Here is a 16721-nt window from a genome sequence, read left to right on the forward strand (position 1 = left end):
ACAAAACATATGGAGAATAGCAAAATCAACTCCTGGCATTTTATTTTCTGTTGTAGAGAGGAACAGAATTCCGTGTTAGATCAACTCATCTAATAAGCAGTTCTCATGAAATTATGCATTCACCTTCTGTTTTCATTTGCTGACACAGAGCATCCATCTAATTGGATTTTCTCCTTGGGGAAATCTAAAGGAAACGGGCCCATTGCTATTGCATTTCCAATATGGCCATTGTCCGACTGCCCCTCTGTTTTCCCAAAGGACCTTTGACTTCTAGCCCTTTTAAATTAGACACACATCTTAGAAAGCCTCAAGTGAGCACATTCTCTGTTTCAACCGTGGTTCCTCAGCAAGTTGTGGTCCCTAAGAAAGACATGAAACATGGGATACCTGGGTTGGGAGGGGATAGCCCTAGACAAAAAGACTATGCCTGCAGCATCCTCCTGAAATTCAGTCATTCGCCTGTCCATCCGTCCGTCCATCCATCCGTCCATCCATCCATCCATCCATCCGCCCATGTGTTCTTCCCCTTGACACGTGCTTCTCCAGCCCTTTAGCACAGCACCTGCTGCAGACACTCAGGACAACAGCTCCTGAGCAGCCTGTAAAGACCGTGGTTACGAGCGCAGGTTCTACCCCAAAACCACTCACGTGCCGCCACGGATGGGCTGACCCTGGCTGGTTCACTTAACCTCCCGGTATCTCAGTTTCCTTGTTTAAATTGGGATAAAAACGGGATCTAACCCACAGAGCCAGAGAGTAGGCACTATCAGGATTCAATGAGATGTATATAAAGGGCTTGGCACAGGGCCTGGACTGGGCAAAGAGCCCTCCTGTGGCTTAGAATCTTGGGAGGTTATAGACAAGTAAGGAAACCAAAGGGGTTCTGTGATGTGGGGAGTGGCGGTGATGGAGGCCACTTCTGGGAAGATGATCAGGAAAGGACCCTCTGCAAAGACATTTAACTAATACCTGAAAGATGAAACAGAGCCAGCCCCACGAAAAACTGTGTGGAGGATGTTCCAGGCACAGGGCAGGGTAAATGCAAAGACTCTAAGTGGAACAGGGTGTGAAATGTTCTAGAACGTGCCAGGAGGCAGTGTTGGCTGGGGTAGACAGAGTCACTAGCAGTCACGGAGTGTTGGGAGGGTAAGGTTGTGAGCACCTGGAGAGCATGGAAGGCCTCCCCATGCAGTGGGAAGGCATTTGGGGCTTTAAGCAGGGAGTGCATGATCCCAAAGTGGGGTCTGGACAGGCCCATCACTGCCCTCAGCTCCTCGCAGCCCAAGGGAAGCATGAGGTGGACCGGACCGTCTGGCACTGGGAGGAGCTCAGCACAGAGAGTGGGATGGGTCCTATTGTGCAGTGTGTGGCCTATGGACCCCCAATTCCTGGAGCCCCGTGTGGAAGCACAGACCCATGGCTTGATCGTTGCAGAGGGGCCCCAGGGGCCATGCCAGCTGTCTGTCCTCCATCTCCTATCCCAATCCCTTGTGGGAAACTGAGGCATGAGCCTGTCCAGCCCCTCTGAGCTCAGGGTGCTGGCCACGCCCACGGAGCCTGGGCATCTGTTCTGTGTGCCTCCCTCCCTTTGAGAAGGTTAACACCCACAGTGCTGTCCCTGCGCCTGCGCTCAAGGCCAGTTCTTTCCCAGATTCTATGAGAAAAACTCAAAAAGGAGTGTCATCCGTGTCTTAGCTTCAGGGGACAAGCTGGGGCATTACTCAGCAGCCAGCCTCCCCTTCTTTCAACAAAGGAAACTGCAGTGATGCTTAAGAATTCTTTAGAGCTCAGAGTATGACTGAGATGGTATTTCTGTTTAAGTGACATCAGGACAACAAGGAAAAGCAGTAGGGTTGGTTTTTTTTTAATTCTTTATTTAAATTCAATTTAGTTAACATAGTATTAGTAGTTTCAGGAGTCACAATTTAGTGATTCATCAGTTGCATATAACACCCAGTGCTCAGTCCATCGTGTGCCCTCCTTAATGCCCATCACCAGGTTACCCCATCCCCCCACCCACTCCCCTCGAGCAACCCTCAGTTTGTTCCCTAGAGTTCAGTGCCCCTTATGATTTGCCTCCCTCTCTGTTTTCATCTTATTTTTTTTTCCATCCCTTCCTCTATGTTCCTCTGTTTTGTTTCTTAAATTCCACATAGGAGTGAAATCATATGGTATTTGTCTTTCTCTGACTGATTTATTTCCCTTAGCATAATACCCTCTAGTTCCATCCACATCGTTGCAAATGGCAAGATTTCTTTCTTTTTGATGGCTGAGAAATATTCCATTGAATATATACACCACATCTTCTTTATCCATGCATCTGTTGATGGACATCTGGGCTCTCTCCACAGTTTGGCTATTGTGGACATTGCTGCTATAAACATTGGGGTGCAGGTGTCCCTTCGAACCACTATGTTTGTATCCTTTGGATAAATACCTAGTAGTGCAATAAAGCAGTAGGTTTTTAAAGGCTGAAGTATTTATGGGTCTTTGTATTACTGCAGAGTCACATTTTAAAGCATTACAATTAATCTTTCTGCTGGTATACCCCAAAATTCCTCTTGTCCACAAGTTTGCTGACTGTCGTCTACCAAAACCTCATCTTCTCCAATCCTGGCTTTCCTAGAAGATTTTCCATGTCTCTCTTACATGAAGTGAGTCTTCTTCTTGGACATCCATTCAAACTAGCTTTTGGTTAGAAAGCCTTAAAATGATATCTCTTTGTATTATAAATTACCTCTCTACAAATTCCTGTGTGTGTTACTCCTCTTAGTATTAGGTTCATTCAAAATAAGAATCTAGTACTGTCAAGAGTGGAATTACTAAAGTGTATTAACAAAATGTAAGCAAAATAATAAAATTATGAGCAAGCAGTAAATAATAGAAGTAATAATATTATAACTTGAATCATATTCCATTTTTCTTTTTCTCCTCTCTCTGTGATCTTGGAGCCGACCAAGCCCCTCCTTCACCAGGAGCACTGAGGCTGTTACAGGCCCTGCCCCACGCAGGCCATAGCTCCTGGCTCCTCCTCGCCGCCCCCTCTGCTCTGTGCATCTTCCTGCAGGCTTCTGTGCAGCTCTGACCCACCCCCTCTCTGTCCCCATTTCTCCAGCCTGTCCCTTTAGATGACCCTCTCCCCTCAAGCCCCTGCCTCTTGACCTCACACCCCATCTCTCTGCTTCCCTTCAGAACCACCCTCTGGAAAGATTCATTGACCTTTTCTGTCCCCATCTCCTTGGCCTCCCCTGTAGCTATCCCAGTCAAGGTCACCAGCCTCCCACACCTCCCCCACCTGCCCCTGCCCATCCCAGCAGGGCTGCAGTCTCCCTGACAGTGAGCCTGTCCAGAGGGTCGTCTGACAGCTCACAGGAGGGATACTTAGAAGATGGGGATTTGAGACCAAAAGCAACAGGGAGGTTAACCCCCCCAGCATGATCAGTACAGATTGGGGGGGGCAGCGCAGGAGGATCCATGTGCCTTCGTCAGTGAGTGGGAGAGAGCGTCTGTTGTATGTTTTTGGCACACCCTTCTCCAGCATTCGCTGGTAAGCAGAGCACAAGTCAGACCACTGTATGGGTCTAACTGATTGAAGCCAGGCATATCCTAAATATATGGAAATCCATGTAAAACAGGGAGGCTGCTTTCAGTTCTGGGCGTGGCTGGGAGAGAAACTGGAGAGATGGACTGTAAGGAAAACATTCCTATCTGTTTCGTCCAAAACTTCCCGCTTATGTCTCTTCCCTGTTTGTCAGCGCTCTGGTTGCAAAACCCAACTCAAGCCAACTGAAGCCAAAGAGAGGGCTTTATTGGGGAAGAGGAGAGGCAAAGTGGGTCCCCCGCCCACCTGGAAAGCCTCCCCCTTTCTCCCCTCTGCCAGAGCCAAGTGATGGCTTGGTCCCCTGGGCAGCGTCCTTGGAAAGCAAGGGACCAGGCTGAGGGAAGCCCAGTGAGCATATTTTTGGAGCTGTGAGAACAAGGAGACAAGACTTCTTCCCAGAGGTCCCAGCTCACCGCATGCTGTAGGGAGGATTTCTGACGGGCTCGCTTGGATCCCATGTTTATCTCTGGACCGGAAGCCGAGCGACCCCCAGCACAATGAACAGTGTGAAGCGCGTTCTCTGAAGGCTGGGGCTGGGGGGAGACAGCATCACTGGCAGGCCCTGTACCTCCTGCGAAGTCCAGTATTCAAGACAGTTCTCAGCTCCTCATTGCCCAGGCAGATACACCCCAGGCTCCATGCACAGGGACCCTTCCCCGTCTCGCACCCACCCAGCTCCCCAGATTTCAGACCTTAAGTCTCCTGGCCTTGCCATCCTCTGCCTGGAATTCCCTCCTGCTCCCACCCCTCCTTTGTCTGGCCAACTGCTGCTCCAGAGGCAGGCTTCCTGTGTGGAGCCTCCTCCTTCCGCAACATCCCACCTACCATGTTCCGTCTGCCCAGTGAGACTGTGCCTCGCTCTGTGGCCGCCCTCCGCACACTGGGTGGGGTCTCCTCTGTCACCCTACCAGGCTGCAGTGTCCTTATTTACCTATGTACCCTCGCCGCTAGTATAGCACCTCACATGCAGTAAGAGCACAGGAACTATCTGTCATAGTTCTGTTGAAAAAGAAGAAAATAGCACATATTACAAAAGAAATGGCTAAATAATTTAAAACGTAAAGAAGCTCATGCTTGACTCTCATCCATGAAGATCTAGTGGACCACATACAATTTTAGTTAGGATAAAGAGGGCTTCTCCTCTCCCCTTCAATTTATCTTAAAAATTTGATATTGCAATGTGTCCGAAATCATTTTTCCTCACCTCCTGTAGCACTGCTTTGAACATTTCATTGTTGTTCTGAGCTCTTCCTTGACATTTCCATATCGATAGCTGCTTCTCTCACCCAAGGAAATATCAGCAGGGGCAATATTGTGGACCCAGAATTATTTTCCCAATAGGTGGCGCCACCATTGATTCTAGATGGGAGAGCCTGGTGACAGCCAGGCAGGTAATTCTCCCAACCTGGAAACCTGCACATGCGATTTGCAGAAGAGTGTGTGTTCTGTGCACGTTCCAGCATGCACGTGCACTTGTGTGCATGTGTTGCTGGGTGTGCACACGCCTGGGAGTGTGTTGGAGGAATGAGGTGAGAGAGGGGGAAGCTCCACATGTAATGTGGGCGCTGTTGTGCAAAGCACATGTGTCTGAATCCCACCTGCCTGGGTCTCCTCCCACCTCCTTCCTGAATAGGGTGGAACGTCCTCTGGGAGCCTTATTGGGTCATCTGTAAAATAAGGATGGGTCAGATGCTGGCCGCCCAGTGGCCTAGAAACTCACAAGCAACCTATCAATACGATGTTACACTCATCTTTTTTTTGTGTTGTTTCTGTTTTTCCACAGAGGTCTCATTGCTAGCAGTTTCACAGAAACTCATTATCTGCAAGATGGCACTGATATCTCCCTCAGTCGAAATCACACGGTAAGTCCGGCAACAAGACCCCGCATGATCCCGTGCTATCAAATCTGGGCTTGCACTTTGCAGCTGTTTTATCCTAGCAAAGTCACACGCCCAGATTCTTCACTTAGATCCCATGAAGAGCCTGTGCATCACTCAGGATTTGGGCATTGCATCCTAGCTCCAGGAAAACTTGGCCTTGGCCAGCTTTGTGCCAGGACAGGCCTTGGAGGTATGGCTGATCTTGAAACCACCTTCCAATCACTAGGGGATGCTCAGTTAGGCAAATCCTTTCTAGAAAACGTAGCAAAAGTTCAAGATGGCTTGGAAAGCAGTCATCCCTGGGCTGAACTTAGCTGTGTTACACTTTAAGTATCTTAAAGAAATTCAAAGGAAACCTGATTCTGGTGAACCTATAAATGTATCCCACTTATTAGAAATGCAACCTACCTATTGTAAGTGTATCCATCATAAATAAATGTATAAGCCACTTATTTATATAAATGATAAATCCACCATAAATAATATAGTTCTATATCGTGGTTGTTACTATAATATGACCTTTATCACCTTTTAGCTTTCCTGGTATTTGAAGTTTTATATGTAACTTGGACAAGATGCTAATTTTATCTGATCCTTTAACAAGTGCTTGCTGGGTACCCTCTGTGCTCAGCCTGTGTATGTGAATATAGGGATTTAAGGAGAGTTGCTGCCCTCTGAGGACTAGGAAGATTACTTAAAAAAAAAAAAGCTGTGGATATTTGTTTTAAAAAGAATTAGCTTAGAGGAAGGCTTTCCATTTACAGCTGAAGTGTGGTCAAGCAGCTGTGAGTATCGGCAGGGATCTCTCCCTTCTGTGAACTACGCCAACACTGGGTTTCTTTATCACATGTTCGGCACGTGGCAAGTACAAATTGATACCTTCAGACTCATAGCAGTTTATTTGGTGGAATGACCTCATACTGATCTTTCAGCCTGAAGAAAGCACATAGAAGTCCTGGATAAAATATAACCGTCTATGAACTTTTGTTAATACCTGGTCAAGCTTAAAAGAGAGTCCAGGAAATCCCTGGAGGCGGCAACAAAGAGGGGATGTAAGCTCAGAGCAGTAGGCTGGTGAGTTGGGTTCATGGGACCTCAAAGGGCTACCTGGTGCTTGGGATTTGGGGCAAGAGAAGTGGGCACCTACAACTGAGAGTCCACAAAAACTGGGCCCCCAGAGAGCTGCTTCCTCTGTGAAAAAGGGACAAGAAAAACTCTAGTCCAGAGAAGGGATAACGAAGAGAATTGTCTCAAGGTATCTTGGATTGAAGAAAGCTCTCATAAAAAATAGAGAAATTGAAACCCCAGCTAGCCTTATAAGTATATGTTTGCAGTGGGGTGGACTAGTGTCTAAATTTCTAATACCTGTATAGAAATGCAATTCCCAGTCAGTATATTGACCTCAAAAATATATTGGGACCAATCATAGCCTGACTGGTCCCAAATCAGCAATCCTGGGTCCCCTGGGCTGAAGCCAACCCAAAATAGTTCTGTAGAGATATTTCTACGGCTCAGATCATGAGACGCCCATGCCAAAAACAAAGAATACTGATGAGTCCCAAATCAAAATTACAGAACACACAGTGAGAAAAGCCACTATAAGTGAGCACTGGTGGACAAGAATAACAAGAGAACCAGCACCTCTGGGAATGCAAGATAATAGAAAAATCAGACAAATTTGTAAATATTTTAAAGACAACAGAATAGAACTAATAGAAATTCCAGAGTGAAGGGGCACTTGGGTGGCTCAGTCAGTGGAGCGTCTGACTCTTGATTTCGGCTCAGGCTGTGATCTCAGGGTCATGAGATCAAGCCCTGCATCAGGCTCCGTACTCAGCGCGGAGTCTGCTTGAGATTCTCTCTCTCCCTCTGCCCCTCCCCCTACTCGTGCACTCTCTCTCTAAAATAAATAAATAAATAAAATCTATTTTTTTAAAAAAGAAATTCCAGAGTGAAGATACAGAAAGAAAGAAAATAGAAAGGAAGCAATGTTTAAACAGAGTGTGATGAGAATGTCCCGGAATTGAAGAAAGACATGCATCCCAAGTAGGAAGAATAACAATAAATTCCCACCAGGATGGCTTGTAGTAAAACTGCAGACCACCAAGGATGAAATCATAAAACCACCTGAGATAAAAGAGACATTTGTACAAAATGACAAGCAAACCCACAACAGACTTCTTGTCAGCAACTACAAAATTAAAGTTTCAGAAAACCAAGGGAAAATTACAAAAATAATAGTAAAATACATTTGCACACAAAGACGAGAGAATTTACTATTCTCAAATTCTAACAGAGTATCTACCAAAGGGGCTATTGCAGGAAGAAAGAAATGGAACACAAGAGGCAAGGGTAGGAATCAGAGGCAATAGTAAGCAAAATAAGTGCATGTGAATAAATTTAAGTAAGCTATTTAAAATAATAATTACAACAATAATGACTAAATTTGGATGTTTTAAGACAAGATGAGCAAATAGATTTAGAACAATTTAAGAATTTGTATTGTACTTGACAATAATAGAGATACAGATTAACTTCAGCTTTTGATAAATATCTTGCCAATTTCAGTATAACCCTTAAAAGAATAGAAAAGCAGAACATATAATTCCAAATAATCGATGGTGAACAAAAATAGTGTATCAGCTCAGGAGAGGGCAGGAAAGAAGGAAAAGGATTTGAAAAGCAGAGTAGATATAAAACACAAAACAATTACATAAAAATGAGTCAACATAGTAATCTAATTATATGTAAATAGATTGAACCTGTTTGTTAGAGTAAAAACAGAATATCTGCTTAGAACTTAAAATCCAGCTACATAATTTTTACAAGATTCACACTCAAAATACAAAATGATTGTGAAAGGAGTAGAAAATATATAGTAGACAAATATTAACTTAAAGAAAGCTGCTGTCGTAGCATTAATATCAGACGAGCTAGATCTTCAGGCAAAGAGAAAAGGCATTATTATGGATAAAAGGGTTGATTACTTAATGATAAAAGGAACAATTCAAAAGAATGGTAAAATAACTGTGAACCTATCTGTACCAGTAAAATAGCCTCAAAATCTGTGAAGCAATAATCAAAAGAATTAAAATAAACTGACAAATCCACAACCAGAGAGGGAGATTTAAATATACCTCTCTCAGAAGTGAAGATTTTAAAAGATGAGCTGAAATTAATGAAAAGGAAGACCAAAAAAAAATTGAGAGAATCAAGCCAAAAGATGGTTCTTTGAAAATATTAGTAAAATGAATAAAGAACAAATCTAATTGCGAAGAAAGAAGAATTCCCAAGCAATGGTATTAAGAACACAAAGACAGGCATAACTATTGCCATACAGAGATTTTGAGAATCACAGGAATGCTATCAACATCACTAACCATTTTCTTAAAAATGTAAATTCTTAACGCTGTTCAAGGTGAAACAAAAATGTAAATATAACTATATAAATAAATTAAGTCAAAAATAGTGTTTTTTAAATCCCACCCCCCAAAATAATATCAAACCCAAATATTTTATCAGGTAACTTTTGCCAAACCTATAAAGAACAAATAGTCCCGGAGAATTCTTTTTTTAAGGAGGAGAGAGGAACTATAAAAATCAGAAAAAGAGCATCCGCAACATGAATATTATAGACTAGTTTCAATTATGAACATAGTTGCAAAAATCCTAAATAAAATATTTACAGATCACATCCAGCACATATTTTTAAAACTACTTTGTGACCAAATGGTATATATTTGAGGAATACAAAAATAGTTCAACATCAGTGTATCTAATAATGTAATTTAATGTATTAGTATCTCTAGATGAAAAGTATTATTATAACTGATACCATTTCTTCAAATATAATCCAAAGTATTTATCATGTAGATTATAAGAGCTCTTATGGGTGGGGAATGGCAGACTGGCAGAATCGCTGATAGACCAGAGGCGAGAAAAATCTGTTAGGGACCTAGTGTAGTTGACGAAGGTTTTGCCCACAGAAGTAGCCTTGCAATGGATGGAACTGGGCAGAGTAAAGAAAACTTGAAGAGGCAGAAGAGACAAAATCCGGTGACAGTGGATGAGGGGGGTGTCACCAACAGTGCTCAGTCCCTTCTGCTTAGGTGCTCAGCGGGCCATGTGTTCTCACTGGCACCATTAAGGAGCAGTTGTTGGTTTGAGAAGGCAGAGGGGACAGTGAGGACAGGTTTGTCCCCATTGAGTCTGTAGTGGGACAGCCAAGTAAAGGTGTTCAATAGGCAGCTGGGTATATGAATCTGGAGTCCAGGAGAAAGATGGAGGTAAAAAATGAAGATCCGATGATCGACCTCAGATCCAGTCATTGGCGCCATCATTTCACACTTGACTTTCTGGTTTTTACTCTTTTTTCTCCTAGGATGCTCTCATTTAATATATGCTTTATAGTTATCACTAAGGCTGTCTTCACAGTGTAATTGCTGTTCCAGTTAGAAACAGAAAAAAGAGATCTGAGCAACGCAGTGACAGTAAGCTTGAGTCCTCCACTTACCCATCATATGTGAGGGCGAGTGGCACTCTTCTAACATGGACACACCCAGAATGTGTAAGATATGCTCCCAAAGTTATTCCACCAGTTTTGTGGTTTTGGTTTCAATCTCCCTTACTAATTTTCCTTTTCTTAGGCAATTTTTTTTCCTTTTTCCTCATGTGGGAAGACAAATATGATAAGAGAGAAGAAGAGACAGAGGATTAGGGACTCGGACAGTGCGGGCTGTAGGCTACAAAGGTAGCTGTCTTAGAGACTAGCCACATGGTAGCATGCCAGAGTGCTAACAATGGCCATCTCTGTGTGGGGAGGCTCTGGATTTTTCTATTTTCTGTGATTTTTGTGTATATATGGCGAGTGGGAGGATTATGTTTTCTTTCTTCTTGTTTCTCTACAAGGTCAGTGTATAGACAGGCAAATGTCTACCCCATCCCTCTATTCATCCCTCACTCCTCCGCATGGAAGTGTCTTTTATAGGCAGAAGAGGTGGGAGCATGCAGGCCCAACAACCCTGGTCCCTGTTCACTGGGCAGCGGGAAGAGCCCATGTCTGGAAGGGCCATGAGTCTAGCCTTGCTGTCCTCCCTCAGTCAGTGGTGGCTGAGGCTTGCCCATTCCCTCCATGGAGTATTCTCAGAAATAGGGTTCTGCAGCCCCAGCCTCTCTGAGATGGGGCCCAAGGCTTGGCTAGCAAGAACGGAGTGGTAGGGGTGAAGGTGGGAAATTGTACAATGCTTCAGTTCCACCCAGGCCTAAGTTGTAGCCTCTAACAGAATATACCAGAAGCCCCTTTTTTTGAAGGTAATTAAACATGAAAGTGTTTTTTGATTTTCATCTGACTCTGAATCTAGTTCTTGTAGGTGAAGCAACTGGAGGATAAATTAACTGGCACCTCCAAGCCTCCAAAAACAGGAAGCACATATCGCTTGTACAATTATAAAGAAAACGACATGTCTTGTAATCTAGCATCAACGTTGTCCCCTTCCTTTGCTCCCATTCTGTGCCTTCAGCCATGTTACTGTAAAGGTAAGGAGTGAGCAGTCTTCCCCACTAAAGAAAACCCACAGCCCTAGACAGCCAGTCCTTCCAACAGAAACCCCTTGAGCGGAGTCCATGACCTCTTCTTGTCTTTCATGGTAAGGAGACAGACGCAGCTTTTGGGGTTTTGTTTTTATTGAATCAGGCTGGAGAACAAAAAAGAAATGTGCTGACTCATCTTCTTATCCCCTGAAGTCAGCACACAATGGATTTTCCTAAATTTAAGATTATATAAAAATAAGAACCACTTTTGGCTATAGTACCCTCTTTTTTAAAATTTCATCTCTCAGCCATCAGCATAAGCTGGTTGACAGGCTGAGTAGTGGCTGACTTTAATTTTGGAATTAATCGCTTGTCTTTTATCTCTCCATTGTCCTGACAGGCTGAAATACTTGTGGTTTTACCCTTTGCTGGCCACATCTGAGGGAAGATTATGTTTTATATTGTTACTTTTAACAAGGCCTGTGGGAGACAATGACATGACATTTGTGCTGTTTGCATCTCAGAACACAAACTCTGGGAGAGGCCGGAGTAACCCTCCAGACCCCTCCTGAGTGTTGTTCGCGCTCGGTGGGAAGGCACCCATCCGCTGCCCGTGCGCTAGCTGAGCACCTCCGCGCTGCCAAGGCCCTGTGGCCGCCACTGAGGGTACAGCAGGGTTGGATATAGACAAGGGGGCCTACGTGGGGCCGGAAGGAGGAGACTGACATTTTTCCAAGAATCTCACACCTCATCAAAAATCTGTGATAAATGTGCTGAAGGGAAGGTTGAGGGGCCTAATCTGGTCTAAGGGATCATGGAAGTCTTCGTGGAGGAAGGAACATGTGAACCAAAATCTGAAGGTTGAGGAGACGTGAACCAGGGGACGGGTGAGGGAAGCACATTCTGGGCTGATGCTGAGCTTTACTTGCAAGCAGGGGAGTGTTTAAAAGTTGACAGGGGCCGGAGTGTGGAGGCCTTGGAGGCCACCGTGATACATGTGGTTGTCATGGAGGAACACTGGGAAGGCATAAGAGGTCTCAACCTCGGGTGTCAAGACCAGTATAGGCTTTGAAAGACCCACTGGTGGCAGCACCAAGAGTAATCAGAGAAAGCAAGAGCAGGGATTCGGCAAGATAAGGCAGCTGGCTCTTCTGGAAAAGCCTAAAGCCCAGGGGAGAAGACATGGCTGCTGAGGCCAGGGCCAGGAGATGGAGAAGGGAAATGTCTGACCTTAGATGCATGAGCTGTGCCCAGAAAGTTCCATTTGTTGTATGTGTTTCTCTTGGAAAAACTTATGAAAATATTTGCTTGGTGGGTGCCAATAGGAGACCAGTCAGTGTTAACTGAGGCTGGACCTCAGATAAGTGTGAAATCCAATATTTTGATCAAAAGCACTGTTTGGGTGACATCCCATCCATTTCCCTGGTAAATGTTTCCTATCAAAAAGGAGTCGATAGGGTGCCTGGGTGGCTCAGTCGTTAAGCGTCTGCCTTCGGCTCAGATCATGATCTCAGGGTCCTGGGATCGAGCCCCGCATCAGGCTCCCTGCTCGGCGGGGAGCCTGCTTCTCCCTCTCCCACTCCCCCTGCTTGTGTTCCCTCTCTCGCTGTGTCTCTCTCTGTCAAATAAATAAAATCTTTAATGAAAAAAACAAAAAGGAGTCGAGGGGCGCCTGGGTGGCTCAGTCAGTTAAGTGTCTGACTCTTGACTTTGGCTCAGGTCATGAACTCAGGGTTGTTGCAACGAGCTCCGTGTTGGGCTCCGCACTCAGCACAGAGTCTACTTGAGATTCTCTCTCTCCCTCTTCCTCTGCCTCTTCCCCTGACTCTCTCTCCCTTTCTTAAAAAAAAAAAAAAGGAGTCAAATCTCTGCAGTTGACTTGGACTAAACACGTCAGGGCAAGTGGATATTAGGGAGTCAACTTCATTCCTCGACAGTTAGAAAGCATCAGAAATGTGTGAAAAGATGACTGGATATAGGAGGGAAGTCACAGGTCATTCACATCCCGTAAGTGTAGCAGGTGTGAGCAAGGCTTGTTATCAGACTCTTAAGAAATGCTTTAAAATGGCTTTAATTTCCCTGCCTTCACTGTACTCTACATTCATGCAATCCATGTACTCTTCCCAGAAGGCTGCCCTGTTCTTCCACCGACTGACGCACTGACCGTATCCCACGGTGACCCCACCCCACTGCATCTTCCACCCTTCCTTGTCCACAGACCCTTCTGTGGTTCTGGAACAGGCCCTGCCTTCTGCCCAGCCAGAAGATGTCACGGCCACTTAACCTTTTCTCCCCACTCCTAGTCTCACCTAGGTTCAATCCAACCCCTGTTCCTGCCTCAGCAGTCCTTCCAGAACATCTTTCTAGGTGTGCCATTCCCTGTTGCACTTACTCTGATCCTCCTAAATCATCAATAGCTTCCCCAGTGCCACCTTACTCTCAGACCAGTGTGCACATTCCCCAGTGGTACCATACCTCCTCTTCGTGCCTGCACCGTTCATGCGGACGCTCGCCCAACAACAGACGTGTGCTGAATGCTCAGTATGTCAGAGTCAGCAATATGCAAGGCAAGGTGTAAAGTGCTTTTCAGACATTTTGTTGTTTGATCCTCCCAATAAATCAGTGTTTGCTATTTTTATGCCCAGATAAGGAATCTGAGATGTAGCAGGGTTAAATCACTAGATCAAACCCACAGCTGATAAGGATTAACCCACGTAGCCAGACTCTAGAATCAGAGGTCCTGGCCACTGTGATCCTGCCTCTGATTCACTTGGAACAGAACATGGAAGGGTCTCTGTTCCATGTTCCTGGCTGTGGTGTCTGTTGTTAATGGAATTAGTCTAGAAAACTGTAGCAGGCTGGATTAGGGAATGGACTAGCATTCATCTGCAAGGAGACACCAGCACATGCTTCTGGGGGAGTGCACAGGGTGTTCTGCTCATCTTCAGTCCTGGAGCATGGAAGGGAAGCCCGAACGGCCCTCTGGGAGTTTGCTGAGCACATCGTTCTGAAGCCCAACTGAATGCAGATCAGTAACGGTGTCGTGCTTTGTAGCAGTTTACAGAAGGGAGCAGGCCACAGGCCCTGTCCTCAGGGAGCATGTGGTCTGACTACAAACGACACGACGGGCCCATGGCAAGGATACCTTAGGAGCCAAATAACGGAAGCACCAAACCCACGTGGAATCTGGAATGAGTTCCCAGAGGAACCCCAGGTTCGGGTGACTTCCTTTTTCCAAATTGTTGGAAAGGGAAGGCTCTGAGTGAGGCCTTCTGTCTGGAGGCAGGATCACAAGCCAGGGAGGCAGACTGCCCAGGTTCAAATCCCAGCCGAAGCACTTAACCAGCCACGAATGTGAACATGAAACAGACCCTTGAACCTGGCACACAGTCGGGGCTTTAGAAAAGCGAGCCAGTTGTAGCCCCTGCCTACAACAATTCATAAGCACCCAGGACCGTACGTTGCTTTGGAAGTCCCTCTATATTAGGATAGCAGGAGGAGAAAGTGGGCCTCGGCCAGGAAAGGGGGTGATGCACTGTGCTGAGCACAGTGTTCTTAAGGAGCGTGTGTCCTGGTGAAATGGCTACTGGCCCGTCTGCTCTTCTGACCTGGCTCCCTCCTGCTCGTGTTCACAGTTCTGCAAAGTCCCACACAGCATGCAAGTGGATTTGGAGCTGGGAGTTAGGAACCCATGCGGGAGTATAAGAAAATCAGCCCCCTTCTCTCCAGTGTGTCCATTGTTCTCACACATTCATTCATTCAGCAAAAACACACCGAGCTAGGGTTTAGCACAGAGGAAAGTTGAGTTTATGGCACAATGGGTTTAAAATACATATTTTCATATTCGAGATCTATGGGTGTGCCTTACATGTCACAAACTCTCCTTGTGTGATGTTTATTTGATCCCTAAAACCCTAGGCAATCAGGGTCACTCCCATTTCACAGATGAAAAACTGAGACTCTCCGTCTCCAATTCCAAGACTTTCGACTCGGGATCCATCAAGCGCTCTCACTCGTGCAGACATCCTGTTTCCAGGCCCAGTTTGCTGGGAGGTCCCGAGGAACGTGAACATGATTTCTTAAGCATGTGTTCCCTGATGCAGAATTCCAACACAGCAAAATAATGTGAATGGCCCCTGAGGTTCGTCCTTTATAGTCGCTTAACCAGACCTGGTTCTTGTTAGAGCTGAGAGCAAAGATAGCCCTGGGAGTATGGGTGTGGTGACTTCTCAGCCATCCTGTCCCGCACACTCTCAAGGCCAAGCGTAATGTAGCCCAACCAGAGAAACGCACGGCTGCGAAATTACTTTTTCCTTTGCTCGAATGCACCACCGTGTTTTAGTCTCAAGCAAACCATGTGGTATGTGGGGGCCCGATGTTCCATGCAAGGGAACACGGCCTAGACCGCGGTCATGCTGACATATGCATGCGGGCCAGCAGCTCACACAGACACATGCAGGTGCACGCATGCACACACACGTATGCTCCCACACACATGCACACGCTTCCACACAGACCCACACGCACTCACTCACCCTCGGACCCCTTCTATCTGCAGGGCTCTCTGCGGGTTTGGAAATCACTTTCCCACGGTTTCCTGAGTGGCATTGGGATAGGCTCTGTTGTACTTGAGAAGGCATTCCATCCAAGTTTGGGTTTTAGGTGATAGCTTTTCTTTTGGAAAAGAGAGATCTGTGAGGTCACATGTTCATAGCAGCAGGACACGGGGAGAAGCCGTCTGGCCTGGAGTCGAGAGGCCTAAATGTTAGTCCCCCCTAAATGTTAGCCCACTGACCAACTCTGTGGCCTTCGACAGCCACTTAACCAGTCAGGGCCTCGGTTTCCGTATCTGCTCGGGAAGGGGCTTGCCTGAAAGAGGAAGGTTGGCCTCAGATGGCCTGAAGCTTCCTTCCAGCTAGAACATTGTGTGATCCAAATACTAAATCAAGGCAGTTTGGCACATTACATATGGTGTGGCTGGGGGTAGGATGGGGGTGGCTATAAACTTCCCGAGGAAAAGAGGCATTGAAAATAATTTTCACTCAGCATATTCCCTAACAGACTTTGTCTGCTCCCAGGCCTTTTGAATCACAAGGTCAGGCCGTTTTTGTTAGCAGTTTAGCAGATAAAATTCCTTTCTTTCTAGTCCGCTGAGAGTTGGATAACAGAATTCGTATTTTACTTCCCATATGGCAGAGAGTGGAGGGCTCCTCTTCTCGAGCTCAAGGGTTCTCATTCCATCTCCCTCTTACCCACCATTACATTTGATTGATAGTATTAAACAGAAGGAAAATTTATTTTACTGGAGTGGGGAAATGCATTAGGTTAAGTAATAAGTATATAAAATACATGGTTAGAGGTTTTTGTGAAGGAAAAGATGTAATTTTGTGGTTATGCATGTTTGGGACTGTTTTCTAGGTTATGTTTTGTTGGTACAAATAGAATGTATTGGATCAGCAGAACCGGCAGCATCGACGTGCTAACGGGACAGTGTCTTGTTCAGAGACGCCGCCTCAGACACGGGTGTGATAAAAAGGGACAGTAGCTGACACTCTTGAGGCTGTGGAAGGGGATGCTTTGGGAACATTTGCCGGGGAAAACAACAGGATCAGTAGCTGCAGTGCGCCCTGGGCACACGGCCTCCCCGGGCATACGGATGTCTGTTGTGTCTCTCGCTGGTGTGCTCCCCAGGCCAGGTGTTTGTGAATCCG

The 16721-nt window shown here is 45.8% G+C and overlaps 1 protein-coding gene across 2 annotated transcripts in view; it reads left to right on the forward strand.

Annotated features, from left to right (window-relative positions):
- The window catches only part of ADAM12 (ADAM metallopeptidase domain 12), a 345968-nt gene that overhangs the window by 200264 nt on the left and 128983 nt on the right, over positions 1–16721 (forward strand). For both annotated transcript variants that reach the window (XM_036113627.2, XM_078076981.1), the window contains exon 4: positions 5385–5463. In XM_036113627.2, coding sequence (XP_035969520.2) covers positions 5385–5463 — 79 coding nt within the window. The remainder of the gene's footprint in view (positions 1–5384; positions 5464–16721) is intronic.

The sequence above is a fragment of the Halichoerus grypus genome, chromosome 7 (assembly GCF_964656455.1).
Source record: "Halichoerus grypus chromosome 7, mHalGry1.hap1.1, whole genome shotgun sequence".
Classification (NCBI taxonomy): domain Eukaryota; kingdom Metazoa; phylum Chordata; class Mammalia; order Carnivora; family Phocidae; genus Halichoerus; species Halichoerus grypus.